General features: G+C 40.0%; 1 protein-coding gene across 3 annotated transcripts in view; it reads left to right on the plus strand.

Annotated features, from left to right (window-relative positions):
• LOC125465340 (astrotactin-2-like) overlaps positions 1-22,671 on the plus strand; it is a 1,528,414-nt gene that overhangs the window by 775,222 nt on the left and 730,521 nt on the right. For all 3 annotated transcript variants that reach the window (XM_048558686.2, XM_048558687.2, XM_048558689.2), the window contains one exon: positions 400-550. In XM_048558686.2, the coding sequence (XP_048414643.1) occupies positions 400-550 (151 nt within the window). The remainder of the gene's footprint in view (positions 1-399; positions 551-22,671) is intronic.

Raw genomic sequence — 22,671 nt, forward strand, 5'->3', positions numbered from 1 at the left:
ATATCTTTGTGGCTATGTTCCCTCAAAATTCATTGAACCATACAGCATTGCTGATTTTTCACTGAGTTTTGATTTTCTTTCTAATGGTTTTAAAATTCAGTTGACATATATCAACAGATAGGTGCAGTCAGTTCTGAACAATCTCATACCCTGAGAAGACAGCAGAATTTAAATTTGCACATGAGTAGTTATGCTTCTAAATGGTCTAATTTAGACTGGCAGTCTCTGAAGGATGAAACAATGTGGAACATTAAGCTAGTTGTCTGGACTCATGAAATAGATGAATGAGGTTTGCAGTGTGTGTTGTCAAGACTTCTTTCCTCCTGGGCTAGTTGCTGTTGGGGTCAATTTAATTCCGCAGCATTGCTCTAACGCATTCAATTCTCGTGTTCTTTAAAGGGAGGAAGCTATGCGATCTACATACTTTGAAACGCCAGACGATCTGTTGTCCTCATTCGGCCCTGTGCGTGACTGCTCCCGGGATAATGGAGGCTGCACGAGAAATTATCGCTGTGTGAGTGATCGAAAGATTGACACCACAGGATGTATGGTATGTTATAAAGCAACATGAGTCTCACTGCAGAATGCATATTGCATAGAAAACAGTGTCACTGAAGGGTATGGTTCATTTGTAGATAACACAAAGAATCAGAGATACTGTTAAGCTTAACTCTTGGTATGATGCAAACATTCAAGAGTGCAGTGAATTAAATATTCTTTAGCAAAGTTGTATTATTTTTAATCAATTGTGAGATGTAGCTAGTCCTCAAGTCTGCTGACCTTTAGAATGACCGGCAGTCCTAAGAGAGTATAACACACTTGCCAGATTAATATTGAGTGGTTCTGCTCAGCAAATCAACCTGGTTAACAGCTTATGAAGTCAAGCCACTTATTCTATCTCTTATATTCAGCCAGAATTTGTAGTTTTCACACTGCTTCTCTAGAAAATAATTATATCAGTGCTGATTTGTGAATTGATTGCAGAGAATTATAAATTCCCTACAGTGTGGAAGCCGGCCATTCAGCCCATCAAGTCCACACCAACCCTGCAAAGAGCATGCCACCCAGATCTACCACGCTCCATCCCTGTAACCCAGCATTCCCTATGACTAATCCACCTAGCCTACATATCCATGGGCACAATGGTCAATTTAGCATAGCCAATCCACTTAACTTGCAGATCTTTAGACTGTGGGAGGAAATTGGAGTATCCAGAGGAAACCCATGCAGACATGGGGAGAACATGCAAACTCCACACATTCGCCAGAGGGTGGAACCAGGCCTGGGTCCCTGGTGCTGTGAGGCAGTGGTGCTAGCCACTGAGCCACTGTGCCTCCCCTAATAAAAACAAAAATATAATGTTTGTATTTGTGTTGTTTTATTTCAAAGTAAACAAATGGAAATAGTTAGCTTTTCATGCACAGATTTTGCCCCTCTTCTCAAAGGTATTGGCATACAATTTTGTGGTGGCTGCCATTGATTCTAAATTCAGGGACATGGGACAATTTACGTATTTCTGGGATAAACATCATGTATGTCTCCATTTGCCCAACTTGCAAGGTGGAACAGTCTGTGGGAGATTTGGATGCTGGTGCTAGATGGCCTGTGTCTGTTGTTCTGTTTCGTGAACCAGTAGTTATTATTTTGGAATAAAAACAGCAAATGCAGGAGAAACACAGCAGGATTGGTAGCATTTGTGTGGACAGTTTAATGTGTGTTATTGTCTTCAATTCCAAAGAAGAATCGCGTCATATGTGTGGCTTTAACGTTGTTGAGCTTCTCCAGTTCACAGTTTCTGTTATTAGTGCTAGATACTTCTATTTTCCAGCCCATACCCCCTGCCCCACAACACCACCATCACCCTTCCACTCCAGTTCTAACCTATTTGTTTGGTCAGGGATCGCTGAAGAGAAGTCCATGAGCCAATTCTACAGTGGCTTTCAATGATCTGTACCATCTCAAAGCCCATCTTCATGGCAACGTGATTCACATGGACCTTGAATCCAGATAGAAATGCTTATTAGTTAACATATAGACTTTCAAATCCGTTTTAAGTCAAAATCAAATCTATAGTTCTAAACAGAAGCTTTTACAATACCTGATGTTCTTGAGGCCTCTCTGTGATTTGGGATCACAGATGCTTGGGCCATTGTTTGATGATCTTGTACCTTCTTCCTTACCATGGGCCAGGTGTCACATGTAGACCAGGCCTGGTGAGGATGGCAGATTTCCTCCCCAAAATGGCATTAGTGAATCATTGCAAATATCTCAGGATGGTTTCTTATTGTAGTGCCATTTGATTAAAAATATCAAACATTGAAAGTCTTCCTATTTTGTTTCTGATACTCCAAATTTACAGTGAATGAAATATTCAGATCAAAAAATAGATACCTACAATGATTTTAAGGAAGTAGAGACTTTACTATTACCAAGAGTAATTACCAAGAATTTGGTCAGGTTTTAATTACTGTTTGGGCTTACTTTATATTGTGAAAGTTAACTGCCATAATTCGTATTGTCTAGCCTGGAACTCAGGCATTTTGTGTCTTCCCTGAGTCGTTCTGTTCACATTTACATTCAGTAAAGTAATTCTATGTTGCATCAAAGATAAGGTTTATTGCATTGGAATTGGAGATATGATTTAGTTCTCTTAGAAGTAAGATAAATGTTCTTTATGCTGATTTTTAAAAAAAAAATTATTGCACACTTTCAAACTAGATTTAGTGCTAAGGGCATTATTCATCAGGGAGATGGGATTCATGCGAGGAAATACGATGAACTGAGTGTATGTCACTAATGATTAAGTCAATTAGTTTTTGAATCTGTTTGTCAGATAATAGTGTTTCTGTACAGGAGTCAGGCACAATGGGGATTCACCTTGCAATATTGTTGGTATTTTAAGATAAATTCCTTTGACTTTATTCCACACCTTTTGGATGTGCGTATGCATCACAAAATCTGATAGATGTGAGTCATTGTGCATCAACTTCTAATGAATTCAACATCAAACAGATGAGATCTATGACTGGACTGAGAAAAAGCAGCTCTGTAACATAATAGCCTCATTTAAGCATTCACATTCACTTAAAAGCTGACTATTTCTGTACCAATTAAAGTGATCCCCTTGTAACTCTGGGTGTAATTAATGGAAGGATTACAGTGGTCCTTTGATGGCTGGAACATTGACATTATCATGTCTCTGTGCTCTTCCTGAACAAATAAAATGAGTTAAGATTTCCTGATCACAACAAGGACTTCCTCCTTGGATGAGTCTGTGCTGTTGGAGTAATGTGATAACAGCTGAGTTCCTGTCCAGGACCCCTCCTTAGATTTGTCACAAAATTAGAAAACAACCTTCAATAGCTCTTCAGTCCTTTATTGGACGCAACCTTTTAAATTTTAAGCTTCCTTAAATGGCATGCATGGTGCTGTCAGTTTCTATAGAGCTTTTATATTGTACTGAATTCTCAATGAGATTACTCTTGCAGGGCAAGGAATTCTTAAATCATTTGATTACAGCAGTGAAACACCTATTTCAATTATGAAAGCTTGCATTTTTATAGCATTTTCAACATGTGACATGTCCTATAGAGCTTAAATTTTCATTAAAATCTAGTGCTCTCAGCTTCCCACAATTTGTTTCACTGCTGAAATGTCTTAGCTTTTTAAAGGTGTTTTCTATTTAGTTTTATCTCTCAGATTTCCCTAGCCATTTTGTTTTTCATTTATAACTCCTTGGCAGTGCTATTTCACTCAGATACTCCCCTTTTAATAATCACTTCTGCATTGTTCCCCTTTCTAAATTGCATTATTTTTCTAATTTTATTTTTGCCAAGGCAATTCATTTTGAACTGTACTTGGTTCATTCTCTTTTGAAGTCAATAGCTACCTGCTGTTCAATCTATCTTTCAATCTATCTTTAAAGTTATCTCCACTGCAAGCAGACGGCCCACAAAGGATCTCACAGCATGATGTTCTCCAGCAACAAAGTGTTGCACATTAGTATCTCATATAGTTATTATGCCTTCAAATTGTCAACAGCTATCAAATGAGCCTATCTGTTAACTTTGTTTTTTATTTGGCTTTTCCTGAGTAGTACATTCAGACTTTTTTTTAGTTTTCAAGGAGTGTGGCTTTCATCGGAAAGATCTTGTAGTGGAGTGGGCCACAATCTCTCAGTCCAAGTCCCAGCTCAATACATGATGATCAAGGAAAACATTTTGATGATCAATCTGTAAATCCTTCTCCTATACCATGAAGAGTGACAGAGACTTCTGTTCAACAATGCTGTGGTTCGTAGGAAGTGAAGCTGCCTGTTAAATCAGATGCCAAAAACAATAGAAAACACGGTTGAGCCCAAGATGATTGCCAAGCATCGTGGTGGCTCTCTGAAGCATGGCAAAAACTAAAAGCAAACAAAATGGGACGTGGTAGTAGCTACTAAAGCAAGCATTCATTGCCTATTCCTAATTATCCTGAACAAAGCTGTCATGAGGCACCTTCTTAAACTGTTGTGGTACTTTTGGTATAAGTATATGCAGAGTGCTGTCAGGCAAAGAATTCTCGCATTTTAGACCAGTAAAAATAATGGAGCAATAAAGTTCTAAGTCAATATGGTGTATATTTGAAAGATGTCTTATATGTTGCATTATCTGACATACCTGCTGCCATTTCCCTGTAGTTGTAGAGGTCCTGTTTTAGAAAGTAGTTAAAATAATATTATGAATTACTGCAAAGCATCTTACAGATGGTATACAGTGATGGATGCTGTGAATGGTTAAAGCAGTCTGCCTTGTGATGCATGATACTGATTTTTCTTTGCTGTTCGCTCGTGGGACCTGGGCACTGCTGGCTGGCCAACATTTATTGTCTGTTCCTGGTTGCCCTTGAGAAGGTGGTGGTGAGCTGTCTTCTTGAACTGCTGCCATCCATATGCTGTGGGTCGACCCACAATCCCCTTCGTAGTGAAATCTTGGAATTTACCCAATGATGGAAAAGCGATATATTTCCAAGTCAGGATGGTAAATAGCTTGGAGGGGAACTTGCAGGTGGTGATGTTCCCAAGTATCTGCTGTCCTTGACCTTCTAGATAGAAATAGTTGTGGGTTTGGACAATGCTGTCTATGGATCTTTGGTGATTTTCTGTAGTGTAATTTGAGATACACTGCTGTTGCTGAACATCGGCAGTGGAGGGAGTGTATGCTTGTGAATGTTGTGCTAATCAAACAGGATGCTTTGTCCTTGATGGTATCAAGCTCTTAAATGTTGTTGGAATTGCACCCACCCAGACAAGTGGGGAGTATTCCATGACATTCCTGACTTGTGCCCGATAGATGGTGGGCAGGTTTTGGGGAGTCAGGAAATGAGTTACTCACCACAGTATTCCTGGCCTGTGATCTGCTCTTACAGCCACTGTCTTTATGTGATGAATCCAATTGAGTTTATGGTCAATGATCACACCCAGGATGTTGAGAGTGAGGGAGACAGTGACGATAACACTATTGAATGTTAAGGGCAGTGGTGAGATTGCCTCTTATTGGAGATGGTCATTGCCTGGCATTTGTGTGGCATGAATATTACGTGCCCCTTCTCAGCTCCATCCTGGATATTGTCCAGATCTTGTTGAATTTGAACATGGACTACTTCAGTATCTGAGGAGTCACAAATGGTGCTAAACATTGTGCAACAATCAGCAAAACATCCCACTTCGACCTAATAATGGAGGGAAGGTCATTGATGAAGTAATTGAAGGTGGTTGGGCTGAAGACACTACCCTGAGGAACTCCTGCAGACATGTCCTGGAGCTGAGATAACTGACCTGTAACATCTAGAACCATCTCCCTATATGCCAGATATGTCTGCACCCAGTGGAGAGATTACTCTGTTGATTCCAGTCTTGTTAGGGGTTCTTGATGGCACATTTAGTCAAATGCAGCGTTGATGCCAAAGGCTGTCATTCCCGCCTCACCTCCGGAATTCAGCTCTTTTGCACATGTTTGAACCAAGGCTGTAATGAGGTCAGGAGCTGAGTGGCCCTCGAAGAACCCAAACTGGGTGTCACTGAGTAGGTTATTGCTGAGCAGGTGCTGCCTGATACCACTGGTGATGACACCTTCCATCACTTTACTGATGAATGAGAGTAGACTGACGTGGCAGTAATTGGCCGAGTTGGATTCATCCTGCTTTTTTATCTCGGCAGTTTTCCACATTGTTGGGTAGATGCCAGTGTTGGAAGTGTTTTGGACACCTTTGTCAGGGATGGCAAGTTCTTGAGCACAGGTGTTCAGTACTACTGCTAGAACGTTGCCAGCACCCATAGTCTTCCCAGTATCCAGTGTCCTCAACTATTTATTGATATCATGTGGAGTGAATTGAATTGGCTGATGACTCGTTTCAGTAATGCTGGGCGCCATTGGCAGAGACCAAGATGGATCATCCAATTAGTACTTCTGACTGAAGATTGTTGTGAACGCTTCAGCCTTATCTTTTGTACTGATGTGCTGGGCTCTTCTATTTGTGAGGATGGGGATATTTGTGGAGCCTTCTCCTCCAGTGAGTTATTTAATTGTCACCACCATTTCTGACTGGATGTGGCAGGACTGCAGAGCATAGGTTTAAGCTGATGGTTGTAGCATCAAATAGCTCTATCTCTTGCTGCTTATGCTGTTTGGCATTTAAGTAATCCTCTTTGGTAGCTTCACCAGATTGGCACCACATTTTTATGCATGCCTTGTGCTGCTCCTGGCATGCCATCCTGCACTCTCCATTGAACGAGGGTTGATCCCCTAGATTGATGGTAGTGGTTAAGTGGAGGATATGCCAGGCCATGAGTTAACAGATTGTTATGGAGTGCAATTCTGCAGCTGTTGAAGGCACCAAGCCCCTCTTTGGTGCTCAAACTTAAGTTGCTAGATCGGTTTGAAGTCTGTTCCATTCAGCACAGTGATAGTTCCAGTCAGCAAGATGGATGGTATTCTCAACGTGAAGGAAGGACTTCATCTCCACACGGACTGTGTAGTGATCATTCTTATTGATACTGTCGCGGACAGACGCATCTGTGGCCAGCAGATTGGTAAGAATGAGGACATGTACACTTTTCCCTCTGGTGGTTTCCTCACCATCCGATGCAGACCCAGTCTTGCAGCTATGTTCTTTAGGACCTGACCTGCTTCATGGGACATAGAGCCAATTTGAGAACTCCCAGGGCAACTTCTGCCTGACTATATACCACTGTGCCGCCACCTCTGCTGGGTCTGTGTTACTCAATGGAACAGGACATATCGAGCGATGGTGATGTTGTTGTTGTTTGGTACATTGTCTGTCAGGTAAGATTCAGTGAGTGTGGCTTTCTCAGGCTGTTGGTTGACTCACCTGTGAGACAGATCTCCCAGTTTTTAGCACTGGCCCGGAGATCTTGTTAAGGAGGACTTTGCCGAGTTGACAGGGCTCTTGCTGTCATTGCCTTTTCCACTGCTTAGGTCAATGCCTCATGATCTGTCCAGTTTCACTTCTTTGATGAAAATTGTTAGGCTTGCAGTTAAGCATCCAAATGGAGAGTGTTTATCACATTCACAAATAACACTGCATTCATAAACATCCACTGCCTCTACCACTGACACAACAAAATAATCCATGCAATCCACTTGTTGCACTGCAAAAAATTGCCAGAGATCCTCAGGCAGCACCTTACAAATCCATGATGACTTCTATCCAGTCAATACATATGAACGCGACAATGTGCAAGTTTCCCTTTGAGCCGCTCACCATCCTGACTTGAAAATGTATCACTGTTTCTTCACTGTTGCTGGGTTAAAATCCTGGAATTCTCTCCCAAATGGAATTATGGATCTACCAAAGCAGATTGACTGCAGCAATTCGAGAAGGCAGCTCACTTTCACCTTTTCAAGGGCAACCAGGGACAGGCAATAAATTCTGCCCAGTCAGTGATGCCCACGCCTTAAGAGTAACTTAAAAGAGGAAATTCCTGACGCGGTTAGGCCTTGCATATAGCAGACTGGCTTTGGGAGTCAAGAGGCAAGTTAACCACCACAAAATTCCCAGTCACTGACCTGTTTTTGTTGCCAAAGTTTATCTGTGGCTTGTCCAGTTAAATTTCTGATCAGTGGTAAAAATGTTAAGGGTGGAGAAGTCAGAAATAGATGTACCATTGAACATCAAGGAGAAATTGTTCCATTCTCTTTTGTTGGACATGGTCATTTGTCATTATACGGCAACAATAATAGTTTCAATTTGTCCACCTAAACATGAGTGCTCTCCAGTTTTGTTTTCTCAGGTGAGCATGGACAGCATCAGTATCTGAGAGTTGTACATGGGACAAAACACCACGATGAACAATCAACATCTGACCTTAAAATTGTTGGAAGGTCATTGTTGAAGCAGCAAAACTTGTTTCAATTTGGACATGAGCCTGATAAACTTTGGCAGTGATGCCCTGAGTCCACTGAATTTTTGAAAAGGTGTGAAGGAGAGATTTGATGTGAAACATTAGCTCTGTTTGGCTCTCCACAGATGTAGCTAGATCTGATGAGTTTCTCCAGCACTCTCTATATTTGTCTGTGGAGCTTAGTTCTTTTGTATCAGTGATAATGGGAACTGCAGATGCTGGAGAATCCAAGATAATAAAATGTGAGTCTGGATGAACACAGCAGGCCCAGCAGCATCTCAGGAGCACAAATGCTCTGATGAAGGGTCTAGGCCCGAAACATCAGCTTTTGTGCTCCTGAGATGCTGCTGGGCCTGCTGTGTTCATCCAGCCTCACATTTTATTATCTTAGTTCGTTTGTTCCTGTTTGGAATAAAGTTGTAATAAGGTCTAGAGTGGTCCTTTCGGAATCAAAACTGAGCACCAATTAGCAAGTTATAGCTGAAAAATTGTCACTGAACAGCAACTTCCAATACTTTCACGCGTACTTATTGACTAGGTCAGTTTTGGCCTGTTTCTGCAGACAGGGCATAATGAGGCAATTTTCCATATTTTTGGGTCGAGGCCAGTATTCTAGATATGGCAGAACTTGACTAGTGACACATATAGTCCTCATGCGCAAGTATTTAGCCCAACAGCTGAGATGCTAATGGCACTCATAGCCTTTGTGATATCCAGTGTCCTCAGCTGTTTCTTGATGTCACATGGAGTGAATGGAATTGGCTGAAGACTGACATCTATGTTGTTGGCAACCTTGGGAGAGAAAACAGATGGATGATTCACTTGGCACTTCTGACTGAAGATGGCAGCAATTGCTCCGACCTTGTCTATTTTTTTTTCAACGTGTTGGGCTCTACAGCCATTCATAATGGGGACTTCTTTGAGTTTCAGCCACGCAATAGTTATTTATTTTTCCACAATCTATCATAATGAACTGTGTAAACATGTAGAGCTTCATCTGGTCTCCAGATTATAGCTAAACTGTCTCTCTGTAGCATGCTGCTTCTGCTGTTTCATACGTAATTTTAATACTTTGTTGTAACTTCAAGAGGTTGGCATCTCATTTGTAAGTATCCCCGGTGCTGCTTCTGGCTGGCTTGGTCCCCTCCTCCTCTTTGAACTGGATTTGATCTGTTACTTGAAGGTAAAGATTGAGTGAGCATGCTCTTTGTTCTTAGACTCTCTTACAAGAGGAAATAATTCTCTGAAACTATTCTAACAAGCCTCCCAAGAACCTTATCTATTTCACTAGGCTTCCACTCATTTTTTTGCATCTTAATGAGTAGTATCCAATGTTTTTATATATACAAACATAAATATAAATAAAAATCCATCTGTGCCCACTATCAACTTGGTGAAGCTTCTCTGGATTACTTTTAATACTCATTTGTTTTTCCATAGCTATGGGGACCAAACCGTTCATAATATTCCAAATGATATCTGATGAGTACCTCCAGCCATGCCTACCTTTTAGAGATCCTGCAACACACCCTACTCCTCTTTCACCAGCCAATTCTCTGTTCCTGTCTGATGAGAGTGTAGTCTTTGTTAAAAAAAAATCCAACCAAGTGGCACATCCATTGTAATCCAGTATCAGTCAATAGAGTGAATTTAACCCTCAACTTTTCATCACAAAATCTTTAACTTTTCATGTACATCGTGATAGTTTCAGGAGTGGAGTTGATAGTAACAGTTGAGGACGTCACTTTCACAAGCATTGATTTGTTATTTGAACATCAGAATTATTTGTAGATAGCTTGGACTTTCATTTGCTGCTGAATTCAGGACTTTGGTCAGCTACTGGTACAATCGTCGCTGTTGGCAGTTCGCTCCAAAGCCATGAATTTCAATCTGTGAACGTGTCACTTGAATAAAAGACATACTGTAGTTTTTGCATAAACATTCAGCATCCAGAACTTGACTTTTTCATGTGTATATGTGGCAGCACTATGAATTGGCCTCACAGTATATGACTCACCCCATTATCTTTTGCGTTGATTTTGATCCTGATCAAAGATACAAGATTCCCAATATGAAAGGAAAATCAAAAGGCATAAGTGAAGAGATAGAGGGTAAATCTTATGGAATGTGAGAACTCTGTACCAACCTGTTTCAAATGTATGACTTCTCACTGCAAAATATGAGTGGCAGAATGGAGTGGACATTAGCTGGGGACTACACTGGGTAGGCGATGGCCTAGTGGTATTATCACTGGTCTGTTAATGAAGAGATCCAGATAATGTTATGAAGACCCGAGTTTGAGATCCCACCATTGCAGATTGTGGAATTTGAATTCAATAAACATCTGGAATTAAGAGTCTAATGACAACCATGAATCCATTGTCAATTATTGGGAAAAACCCATCTGGTTAACTAATGTGCTTTAGGGAAGGAAACTGCCATCCTCACCTGGCCTGGCCTGCATATGACTCTAGACCCACAGTAATGTGGTTGACTCTTAACTGCCCTATGGGCAATTAGGGATGGACAATAAATGCTGCCTAGCCAGCAATGCCCTCATCCCATGAATGAATAAAGAAAACAATCTACTGTTAAAATCCACTGCCAAGTTAAATGCCAATCAAGCATTTAGCCAGGTCTACCTAAAATCCAGGGCCAGTGGGACCATCATCCCACCCTCGAGAGCTGCCTGCCCATTAAACACAGGCAGCTCTTAATTGCTCAGCACCACCACTGGGAAACTAGTGGCTGTTTATGGTAATTCACTCACCAAAGGCCAAGAATCGCCAAATGACCCTGGCTACAGGTGGGTCATGATGAGAGCAGAGTCACTTAGTGGCAAGTCATGAGGGAGGTAGAGTCAGGAGAAAGGTCAAGGTGTTAGCTTTCAGTTGGTCTGTTCTCTCAATCACATATTAAATTGGTGCAGGCTTGGAGGGCTGAAGGACCTGTTCCTGTGCTGTAATTTTCTTTGTTCTTTGTTTTAAACATCACTGAATGAGAGAAACCTTCCTGTCCCTCACTTCCAGAAGCCCACAATGAACCTTTGTTTTGTGAACTTCCTGCATGGTAAGTTCGTCACCTATCAGTGGGTGAATACCTACCATGGTGGGATGAAACCTCTAAGTGGGACTTAATTGCAAATGCCATTAGCTTGAGAGGGCCATCCACAAGACCGTTCACCATGGATTTAATTGGGACAGAGGTAGGAAGGCAGCTAGATACCAAATTCTCCTCAGGAGAAGCCATTAGTTTCCAACTCAGTTTCCAATGCTATCATATTGACCATCTGTTTGTGCATTTTAAGCTGAACGTGAACAGCTTTTACATTTCAAAATAGAATTTTTCTTCCAGTTTTGAAATTTCAACTATCATAAAGTCTCAAGGGAAAAGTTATGTTTTCAGCAATTTAGTTTTTAAAAAATGCAAATTGCACCATTCAGTGCAAGTGGGTTTTGGATGTGGTAATCATTTAAAGTTGTCATATAACATTGCGAAAGCTATAGCCCTAAAGTCAAATTACTCCTCCAATGGTGTAACAATTATAAACAAATAAATCTTTCTTCTTTTCAAGTAATTAAGTGAAAACCATAACTTTTATTGAACCTTAGGTTGTATTCAAGCAACATTTGCTTAGCCAAAGATTTTGTTTTTTTTCACATGACTATCTAACAGATGGTGAAGTAACTACTTACTGTGTGCCAAAATGGAACAACGTTCACAGATGCTGGAGATCTGAAACAAACAAAAATAGAAATTTCTGGAGACCAGATACCAAATTGCAGCATTATAGTATACTGAACGCAATATCTGTCTTTGCTCCACAGGTGCTCCTCTTGAGCTTTTCCAGCAATTTGTAATTATTGTGTGTGTTTACCTTTTGTGTTGAATTTGGACCATTCCATGTGTTGTTCCAAATAACAGCAAAAACAGGGAATTTTAAGTGACAAATGGACTTCTTGCAGTCCTGAGCTGTTTAGGAGTCAGAGATTGACCAGTTGAGTAGTTTTGAAATGATAACAAAATTCCCTCATAGTCTTCATCACTGTATTTCAGTGCACTAATTTGGTTGTGAGCTAGTTGAGGCTTTCTGGACTATGTAGTTAGAGGGAAATCTTTATATTCAACACTTCACATTTTCAGCAACAAATGGGCTCTCCACTTTTTTCACTGCTGCTCCCATTATCCAGTGTAATCAGCAATTGATTCGCATTTCAGTTGTAACTCTACTGTACCCAAATTGAAAAAAAATGTCTCCAGTTACAAGTCAAGCACATGAACAGTTGGAATTGGACAGTATTTAATTTCCCAATTATAGTTCTACTACACAACAATAAAAACCTCAAAATCTTGCACAATATTAAATTAACGTATTCCCCATTTAAAAGTGAATTGCTGGAGAATAGGGATCAGAAGAATAAGATTATTCTGAGAGAAATTTGAAGGGCATGTTTTGAGAAATAATACACTTGCAAACAGACAAACAAAACCTTTAGAAAAGTGACGGCAAATTGCAGGATATTTGATTGTTCAGTTGTACATTGGGAATGTGAGTAGTTTTTGAGGTTCTTTACCTCAGCTGAATAATTTGACATGAGCACTGCTGGCTCTCGTGGCCTTTGCTTTCAGAGAGCATTGTCAGATGAATGGTGACCAGAGATTTCTTGTGTCAGAAAGATGCATTGTGTTCCTATAGATTGCTTGCAACCTATTAAGAGGAGCTGATTGTACAAGATTGGTTGTCTGAAAACAAAACTTTCTGAGCTATGATTGATTATATTAATGGTGGAAACTGTAGAGAGATTAGAATCCACTCATGCCTTTGTGTGTTGTGCATATTGATCCATTGTTTCTCCAAGAATGCATCACATCTTTATATTTGCTGGTAACTTTTTTACAGAAGATTTTTTTGACTAATCTATAGCAAAGACTTCATTTTCATTTCATTGCAACAGTTTTGAATCTGGGATAAGTACTGGTGGTTATTTACTGCATATACCTACAACAAGGCAGATATTATCAGACAGTTTTATTTGATGTATTCATTGTAGTCGTGCAAGTGTCTCAATATGACATGATACACTCAGGTATGAAACCATATTGTTCAAATTGTTAAAACATTTATTGACATAGAGACAATATTGCAGCTGACCCTATTTATTGTCATTTTGTTGGTCTTGCAACAACTTCCTTGTAATCATGACCTTATCTGATCCAATCTTATTTCAGTCCTGGAAAGAAAGACACTTCACTGTCCCCCGCACCAAAGTTACTTCATTCAAACTCCAAGGTGAAAAGAATTTACTCTTCCATTGCCACATTATTTCAGCAACTACTGGTTTACTCAATCACATCCTCAACTCAATATTTGATGTCTTATTCACAAGTAAAACACACAATCTTCATTAACTTGGTTGTTCCACTTGACCTCACTTCTATTTTGAGCCGATGTGACACATTCTGAAAGCTTATGGCCACAGTATGCTAGCCATTCTTTTGCAGATCTGGCAGAACTGTATCTGTCAGAACTTCACATAATTCCAGGATTATTTGAAATGCAACAACAACACACATAGAATAGTAGAATCGTACCTTGTAGAAGAGGCCTTTCAGCCCACCTAGCCTGTACCACCAAAAATACACTACTCCCAATGCTAGCCCACTTCTCTGCAGGAGATCCATATCCTTTAATCGTATGACACTTAAAGTGCACATTGAAGTTGACAGTGAGGTTGCCCAGCTCAATGACCCTTCTGGGCAGTGAATTCCAGACTCCCACCACCCTCTGGGTGTTAAGGTATTTCCTCAAATCCTCTCTAAAGTTTCTGTCTTTCACTTTAAACTGAGGGGAAGCAATTGTTTTCTTTTCACCCTGTCCACACCCTCTCTGTCAGATTCCCCGCTTAACTTCTACTCCAAAAAAAACCTGAGTTTATCTCACTTCCCTTCCTCGCTGAAATGCTCAATCTCAGGCAACATCCTGGTGAATCTCCTGCTCACTCTCATGCGATCACATCCATCCTAAAAGGTAGAGGCCAGAACTGCACACAGTACTCCAGCTGTAGTGTAACCAAAATTCTGTAAAGCATCAACATAATCTCTGTGCCCTTATAATGTATGCTCCGACTAACAATGACCATCTTAACTATCCTACTAACCTGTCCTGCCACTTTCAGGGATCTGTGGACCATCCTCCAAGTTCCCTCTGTTACTCTGAGCTTCCTAATGTTTTATCATTTATTGAGCAACTCTCTCAGATCATCGTGTTCCTGAAACCCATGTACTGCTGTCAACTGAGTTCACATTAAAATGCTGGCTAACTGACTTCATCTCGTTATCATCATGATAGCTATTTATGTCACAGTCACGTGTAAACTCAGGTTTAGCCTGAGATCTCTCAACAGACACGCATGTATCTTTAATATAATGTATATAGCTATTGAAAAAGGAGTGATAATGATCGTAATTTACACCTATTTTTCCATCTGTATCTTTCCTTTACTACCATTATTACTCGCTTTGTCGCTAGCTGTGGACATCTTCAAGACCTGTTCCACTCAATCCTGTTCGCCCTCTGTTAACAGCATAAAAAACACCATTTTCCAGCTCCCTGAACAAGAGTCTTAACTGGACTCGCAATGTTAACTCTGCTTCTCCCTCCACAGAAACAGTCAGACAATTTGAGATTTGTTTTCCAAAACATTCTTGCTTAAGTTCTGCTCATGAACACTCCCAAACTGTTGTATCACTTCCATTGTGACACAGAGTGAAGTATTTATATATCCAGTCACATGTTACTGAATATTAAAAAGTTATCACAATACATATTCCCCAAAGTATGTCACAATCTCATGTAGTACCTGATGGTCAGGTATATGACTGGTTGACAAATTCCAGATGTGAGAAATGAGTTAGTGTTAGAAGAACGCAAGTATCTTTTGCTTTGGTTAACAAGTTTTTATCCTTTATTGTAGACAGTGGGAACGCCAAGCAGAACATTCACAAATAATAACATTAGCACAAATGACAGGAGGCACCATCAGGGAAAATTCAGATCTTGGGGATGTTGTTGGGAGTGAGACGTGCTTTGTGTTGTTCAGGATGGAGTGTGGTACCCACTGGGGGTGATGATTGTTTTAGGGCTAACGGTTTGTTTAATATATTTCAATGTTGACATTGGACATGACCGTCTGAATCAGCCAATGGGAAGTATTTCTGATGCCTATTGAAACAGTGGCAGCAGTAATGAATTAAAATAAAGCATAAGTCCTCAAACCTGTCTGCTTATAAATTACTGGAAAACCGAGAAACCCTCTATGTATAGAAACATAGGAGGAACAGGAATGGATCAATCAGTGCCTCGAGCCTGTTCCACCATTCAATGAGATCATGGATGATCTTTGGCCTAACTTCATGAACCTATCTTTCGCCTTTCTCCCTGAATACCTTGGCTTAGCAAAAATTCTCCATTTCAGATTTAAACTGAACAACTGATCGAGCATCTGCTGCTATTTGTAGAAGAGGATTCCAAACATCTGTACACAACTAGGGTACATGTAGGAAAATGTGAAATTGTTGATTTTGGCAGTATGAATAAAAAAGAACATGTTTTCTAAATAGTGAGAGATTGCAGAGCCATGAGATGTGGGGAAATCTTGGTGTCCTAGTACATGAATCACAGAAGGTTAGCATGCAAATACAGCAAGTAATCCAAAAAGGTAATTAAACATTTTGTTTTACTGTGGGGGATATTATACTTCAGTTATGCTGGACATTGGTGAGAACACATCTAAATTGTTGCGTACACCACTAGTCACTGTATTTACAGAAGGATGTTAATGCATTGAAAGCGTTTCAAAGAAGATTTACTCACCCAGTACCTTGTATGAACAGATTGCCTCATCCTCTGGAGAATAGAAGAGTCAGAGGTGCCTTAATTGAAACATATACAATCGTGAAGTGTCTTGGGGCGTGTCCAGGGGTGTGCAGGGTAGATGGGACAACCATGGGAAATGCAGGATCACAGGGATAGGGTAGTGGGGTGGGTCTGGACTGGGGTCAAATGGCCTGCTTCCACACTGTAAGCGTTCTATGTGTGTTCTGTGATAACCTAGAACTCAGGGTCATAGCTAAAAAAAACATTTAAGACAACCTTTTTTGTCTCTCTCAGAGGATTTTGAGTCTTGAGAATTCCTTTCCTCGATAGGCAGTAGATAAAAAATCTTTAGATATTTTAAAGGCAGAGCTAGATTGAGTCTTAATTACCGAGTGGATGAAAGTTTATTGAGGAAATGCAGGAATGTAGAGTTGAGGTTAATTTCAGATCAACCAGAATGGCAGGGCAGGCTTAAACAGTGGAGTGGAGTGTTCCTTGTCTGTTCATGATATTCGCCAGTCAATGCCTTTCAGATAATTCCAAGGCTCCGCTGTGGTGGTGCATCAGGTTTTGCAGTGATTCTGTAATTTTAGTGCATGTAATTTAATTTAGTAGGCACATAACTGAACATTAAAAAATTCAGTCAGATTTTCTCCCTGAACCACTATGTTCAACATCAGCAATGGGATGATGGCAGCAACACTAAATTTCAGCAAGAGAGCGTTCACTTTTCGTTCGTAGAACATAAGCCTGATTTGCCTCTAATGCCTAAATTGGTGAGTTAGTGCCCTGAGGTAGCTATGTTTAAGCAGCAATGAATGTGTTATGCATTAGTGTTCAGTAATCCATGAAATGATTAGTAGGAACTTAAGTCATGTGGACACAATGTAATCCTGCAATGTGTTACATTGTGAATTTTCTTTCAATATAGATATATTTTCTCGCTCTGTATAATGGAGATTTTGGATTAAATTTTCTAAGATTTTCTAACATACAGTTATCGTGATCACTCTGTTTAGTCCGCTATCTTTCTACCTGATACAGGCAATGTACGTTCTGTTAACATTTGTGTTCTGGTTTAGCAAATCATTGGTGGGGGAACCAGGATGAATAAAGACGCATGTTTCAGGTTCAAGCAATGTTACCACTCAAAGATTTAAACCTGGTCATCTTGGCCTTGCAAATTGTCACTTGTGTGAATTGAGCACATGCTTAAACTATTTCTCTTTTCTGTTTCAGGACACAGTATTTGGCAGATAGGATATAATATAAATGTGAACTTGTTTGTTTGGTCAAGAATTGAAAGAACATCATTTGTTTATTCATTTTATTCATTTTGGTGTCCTGATACATGAATTACAAAACATTAGTGTGTAGGTATAGTAGGTGATAAGGAAAGCAAGTGGAATGTTGTCATTTATTGCAAGGGGAGGTTTACTGCATTGTACAGGCATTTCAAAGATGAAAGTTGTACTTTGGAGTACTGTGCACAATTTTAGTCGAATTACTTATGATAGAGTTAATGCAATAGAAACAGATCAGAGAAAGTTCACTCACTTGATTGCAGGAGTGGAAGAGTTATCTCGTGAAGCGGTGTTGAGCAGATTGAGCCTATATTTATTGAACTGTGGAAGAGCGAGAGGTAATCTTATTGAAACATCAGAACTAAGCTCTGTTTAAGGGGCGGCGCAGTGCTGGGGACTTGGGTTCGATTCCACCCTCCCGCAATTGTCTGCCTGGAGTTTGCACATTGTCCCTGTGGCTGTGTGCGTTTCCTCTGGGTGCACCAGTTTCCTCCAACAGTCCAAACATGTGCAGGCTTGGTGGATTGGCCATACTAAATTGCCCATAATGTTCAGGGATGTGTAGACTAGGTCATTTATATGGGGTTGGGTCTGGGTTGGATGCTCTGAGTGTCAGTATGAACTTGTTGGGCCAAAGGGCCTGTTTCCACACTGTAGGGATTCTATGATTCAGTGAACAAACTTGAGGGAAGTTTCATACTGAGAGAATTGTGTTTTTTTCCCTTATGCAGGGAGATCAGAACTAAAGGACAAGCTTTAAACAAAGAGGTTTTCCATTCAAGGCAATTTAAGGTTGAGGATTTTTTAAAAAATTCTCTGAGGGCCGTCAGTTTATGGAATGCCCTTTGCTGACGGCCAGGTGATTGCATATTTTTAAGATTAAGTTGGATAGATTCATAATTGACAAAGGAGTTAAGAAAAGGAGACAGGCAGAAAATAAATTTGAAGACACAGACAAATCAGCCATAATCCAATCAAATAGCAGAGCAGCCTTGATAAGCTAATTTGCCTATTTTTGCTCCTAATTTGTACACTGATTTAAGTATACATGTAAATTATTATATTCTAGAACTGATTATTGTGAGTGGAGTGTGGGGCTGCTCAGGGTGACAAGTATTAGTAATATAATTTCCTGAAGGTGAAGTAAAGTTTTGGAGTGTTAATAGTATTTAAAAATAATGTGGAAATAACCATGATTAAATCAGTTTTGCACATTCTCATTGATAAGTTGAGTCGACTGGCTACATTCCAGCCCATCTTCAGCATCGTTAACTAACTAATTCTGCTTTTGAATCAGCTGCAAAACAAACTGAAAATCTGAATTGACTTGAATGTTGCCCTGAGAAATGTGAGATAAAGAACATTGATGACAGCTGCAACAAAAGAGATATTAGAAAGTATGCGGCAGTAAAATGATGGTTGGGCTGGTTGGACAAGCCTTCATAAAATTGAATAATTGGTAATAACAACCAAAGATTTAATACACTGTGAGGATATATTAGAGAGACCGCACATGGCATTTTTTTTATGTTTGGTCAGTTAATGGTAATAAATACCAATCTACTGGAGCAGGGCCAAAGATAAACATCATGGATGGTACCAGACTTAATACTAATGAGCCATAAAAGACTAAACTAATGAGCTCCATCTGCTCTCTTTTAGGAACTGAAATGGCAATGTTCTCAGTACCGAAAAGTAAGGGTCCTAATTAAAAGCCATAGAAAGCACAAACAGAACATAAGTATTTCAAAGCAACATTGTTGATTAAATTCTTTATTTAATATAACTACACAATGCGGCATCAAGCGTGGAAAAATGCGGGAATAATCTGTGTGGATCCTGAATGCAGATCAAAGCAAAAAGGCAAATTATGCTGCCTTTTGGTTCTTCCACTCACAAACTTTTCCCAGTATTATTTTTGTTGTTTCAAGAGCTGTGTACATTACGGAGCCAAAGACCAGGCATAAACCATTGACCGGCTGCTATGTGCAGACCAGCAGAAACAAGCTGGAAGAAAAATGCATGCAATGAGAGGTGTAGCTGCAAGTTGTAAGCTGCAGTTAATAACCCTGTACGGGATTTTCGAGTGCACTGCCTAAACTGTGCTATTTAACAATGACATGAGAAATACAACAACCACGATCCCCTCAAAACACCCATCATCCTGACCTGTGGTGATGTTGGTGTTCCTTTACCATTATTGTGTCAAAATCCTGAAACTTGCTTCTGAACAGCACTGTGGGTGTACCTTCACCTCATGCGCTGCAGTGCTTCCAAAAGAGGGCTCATCACTGTCCTCTCTTCGGTAATTATAGATGAGCAATTCATGCAGCTCCGGCCATAAATTTGATGAAACTTTGCCTGCTGCTTCACAATGAGCATATTTCATGTGTTCGTCTGGATTAGGTTCATGTCCCTACATTCAACCACACTAATTTTATTCTTTTTACATTCCTCAAGTTTTTAGAAGATAAGAAAGTAGAAGCAAGCGTAGGTCATTCAGATTATTGAGCCTCCTCTGCCCTCAAATATGATTATAGCTGATCATCCGCTTCAATACTGAACGGTCTAGACAAAGTGGGCACGAGGAAGACGTTTCCATCGCCAGCTGAGCCTAGGACCAGACAGCACAGTCTTTGAGTAAAAGGAAGACCCTTTAGAATGAGATAAGGAGAAACTTCTTCAGCCAGACACTGGTGTATCTGTGGAATTCACTGCCACAGAAGATAGTGGAGGCCAGGTCATTGAGCATATTTAAGACTGAGATAGGTAGTTTCTTGACTGTCAAAAGGGATTGAGGAGTATCAGGAGAAAGTGAGAGAATGGGGTTGAGAAACTTGCCAGCCATGATTGAATGGCAGGGCAGACTCAGTGGGCTGAATTGCCTAATTTCTGCTTCTATGTCTTCTGGTCTAATACCTTTTTCTCATGTTATCTCCAAACGCTTTTATGTCATTGACATTTCAAACACTCTCATTTTCAACTTTAAAACATAGTTATTGATTCAGCTTTGATGGCTGCCTGAGGTGGAAAACTCGAAAGATTCATAACCCTTTGAGTTATAAAGAGTGCCCTCATCAAAAAGATGTTCATAAAACACCGGCCATATATTTTGCGTGTTGTTACCTACTTTTTTTGCCCTTGTGGTACCGTGGATAATGATTTTGGTGTTTGAATGATTCAGCAATGTTAGCAAGTTTTTAACAGAATTCATTGGTGTGTATCTCCTCCTCTGATGCTGCTTGGCCTGCTGTGTTCCTCCAGCTCCACACAATGTTATCTCTGATTCCAGCAATCTGCAGTTCTTACTGTCTCTCATTCGTGTGTTTTTTGCACAGTGCCCACTAGAAATTGCTGACTAGCTACAAACTGTGATGTGAATAGAACTTTAGCTACACGCTCTAATTCTAGCAGAAGGGTAAATGTGAGTGAATGTATTTCACACATATTTGCTTAAACATCTACTTTGCGTATTCTACCTTGGCTGTTTTTCTTCCGAGTTAATCAGTCACTGCACATCCTAGTGCAACATTGCGGTTTTGTTTTTCTCCAACAGCTGAGGGTTGACTCAGAGTGACCACTGAGAATGTTGGCTGCACAACACAATCCACCAGACCCACGTCTGTCCTTCACCTAGAACCATTCTTGAACTCTGTTTGCACTTTTCTGTGACCTATAAGAGCTCCTCATTATCTGTCAGGATTTGCTTTCATCTCCAGGTCTGGAACAGTCATTCCAATCATGACAAGATAGCTATGGTCACAGCTGCCCTCTTGTTATTGCTGGGGTTAATGAATGGATATTCCACCCACATTATGCATCATTTTAGCAGATAAATATAACCAGTCATGAAGGAAGTAAAATTACACATTATCAACAAGTATTCATGTGCATCCCGCTTTCCACCTTAACCATTTTACCTGCAAATGGGGAAAAAAAACATATGTGAACAGTTTGATTATTGTGCTTGTGACTGCAGTTTTTAATGTTGTCTATTAGTCATTTTTAATTTCCTAATCAAAAATGCAATTTGCCACATTTTGATTCTTAATTAACTACATGCGGTTAGTGGATAAATTATTGGACGATGTTGTGCTTTTAGATTTGTGCTCAGTATTTTCACATTATTCACAACCAGTGGAGTGAATATCTCTGATAGTCATGCTAAGGAATTCAGTAAAAGCAAAGTAATTAGCCGAGTCGCAGAGCTTGTTATCAGTAATTTTGCTAGCACCTGCATTTCAAGATTACAGAGCTAATTCCCTTCCTTGCTTTCACACTGTAGGCTTAACACAATGCTTGCACATGTTGGTGACTGTTAAAATGGTCTGTTATAATTTCACCTTCGTCATCAATAAAAGGTTACACTCAAGACTAATGCATCTATGTTCTTGTTCTCATGTCAAATGAAGACTGCTAACGTGCCTTGTTTTGCATAATGGGCACAGCAACTATTGGTACAGCAGCTCGCTCTTTACATTTGACATCTGAGCTCTGATTTTGGAAAAAGACAACATTGATCAGCAAATAGCCCTGTTAATTGCTCACCAATATCCCTGTCTGGGTGGGTTTGCTGTCATTAAGTGAGAAAAGATTAAGGTTTGGCAGTGGTATTATTTATGGTTTAAAAAGCCTTCTGAACAAAGATTTTTTTTCTTAATATACAAAGAAGGCTGACAAGTTAGCAGTCCATTTTACATCTGTTTTGATTTTATTTCCATTGAAATTTTCCCCCATATCTTCTGCTAAGATTAATAGATGAGAAATTTACTGCTGGGCCATTGCCACATGGTTTCTTGTGGTTCTTTTACCATATTTCCGGAATAAAAGACACTTTTTTTAAAATCTTCCTGTTATCAGGTATTTTCAATTAGTTTATTCATGAAACAGAGGACTATTTGTGACTTCTCAGATTCTGAGGCTGTCCGAGTTCAACTACAGCAAGATGTCGACCACATCCAAGCTTGTGCTGACAAATGACAAGTTGGTGCATGATATTTTGTCTTGGGATCTTACTGCCCAATGGCCTCAGTGTTAACTTTACCAGCTTCAAAATCTCTCCACCTGTGGCCTTATTCCAGGTTCAG

This window comes from Stegostoma tigrinum, chromosome 29 (genome assembly GCF_030684315.1).
Source record: "Stegostoma tigrinum isolate sSteTig4 chromosome 29, sSteTig4.hap1, whole genome shotgun sequence".
Lineage (NCBI taxonomy): Eukaryota > Metazoa > Chordata > Chondrichthyes > Orectolobiformes > Stegostomatidae > Stegostoma > Stegostoma tigrinum.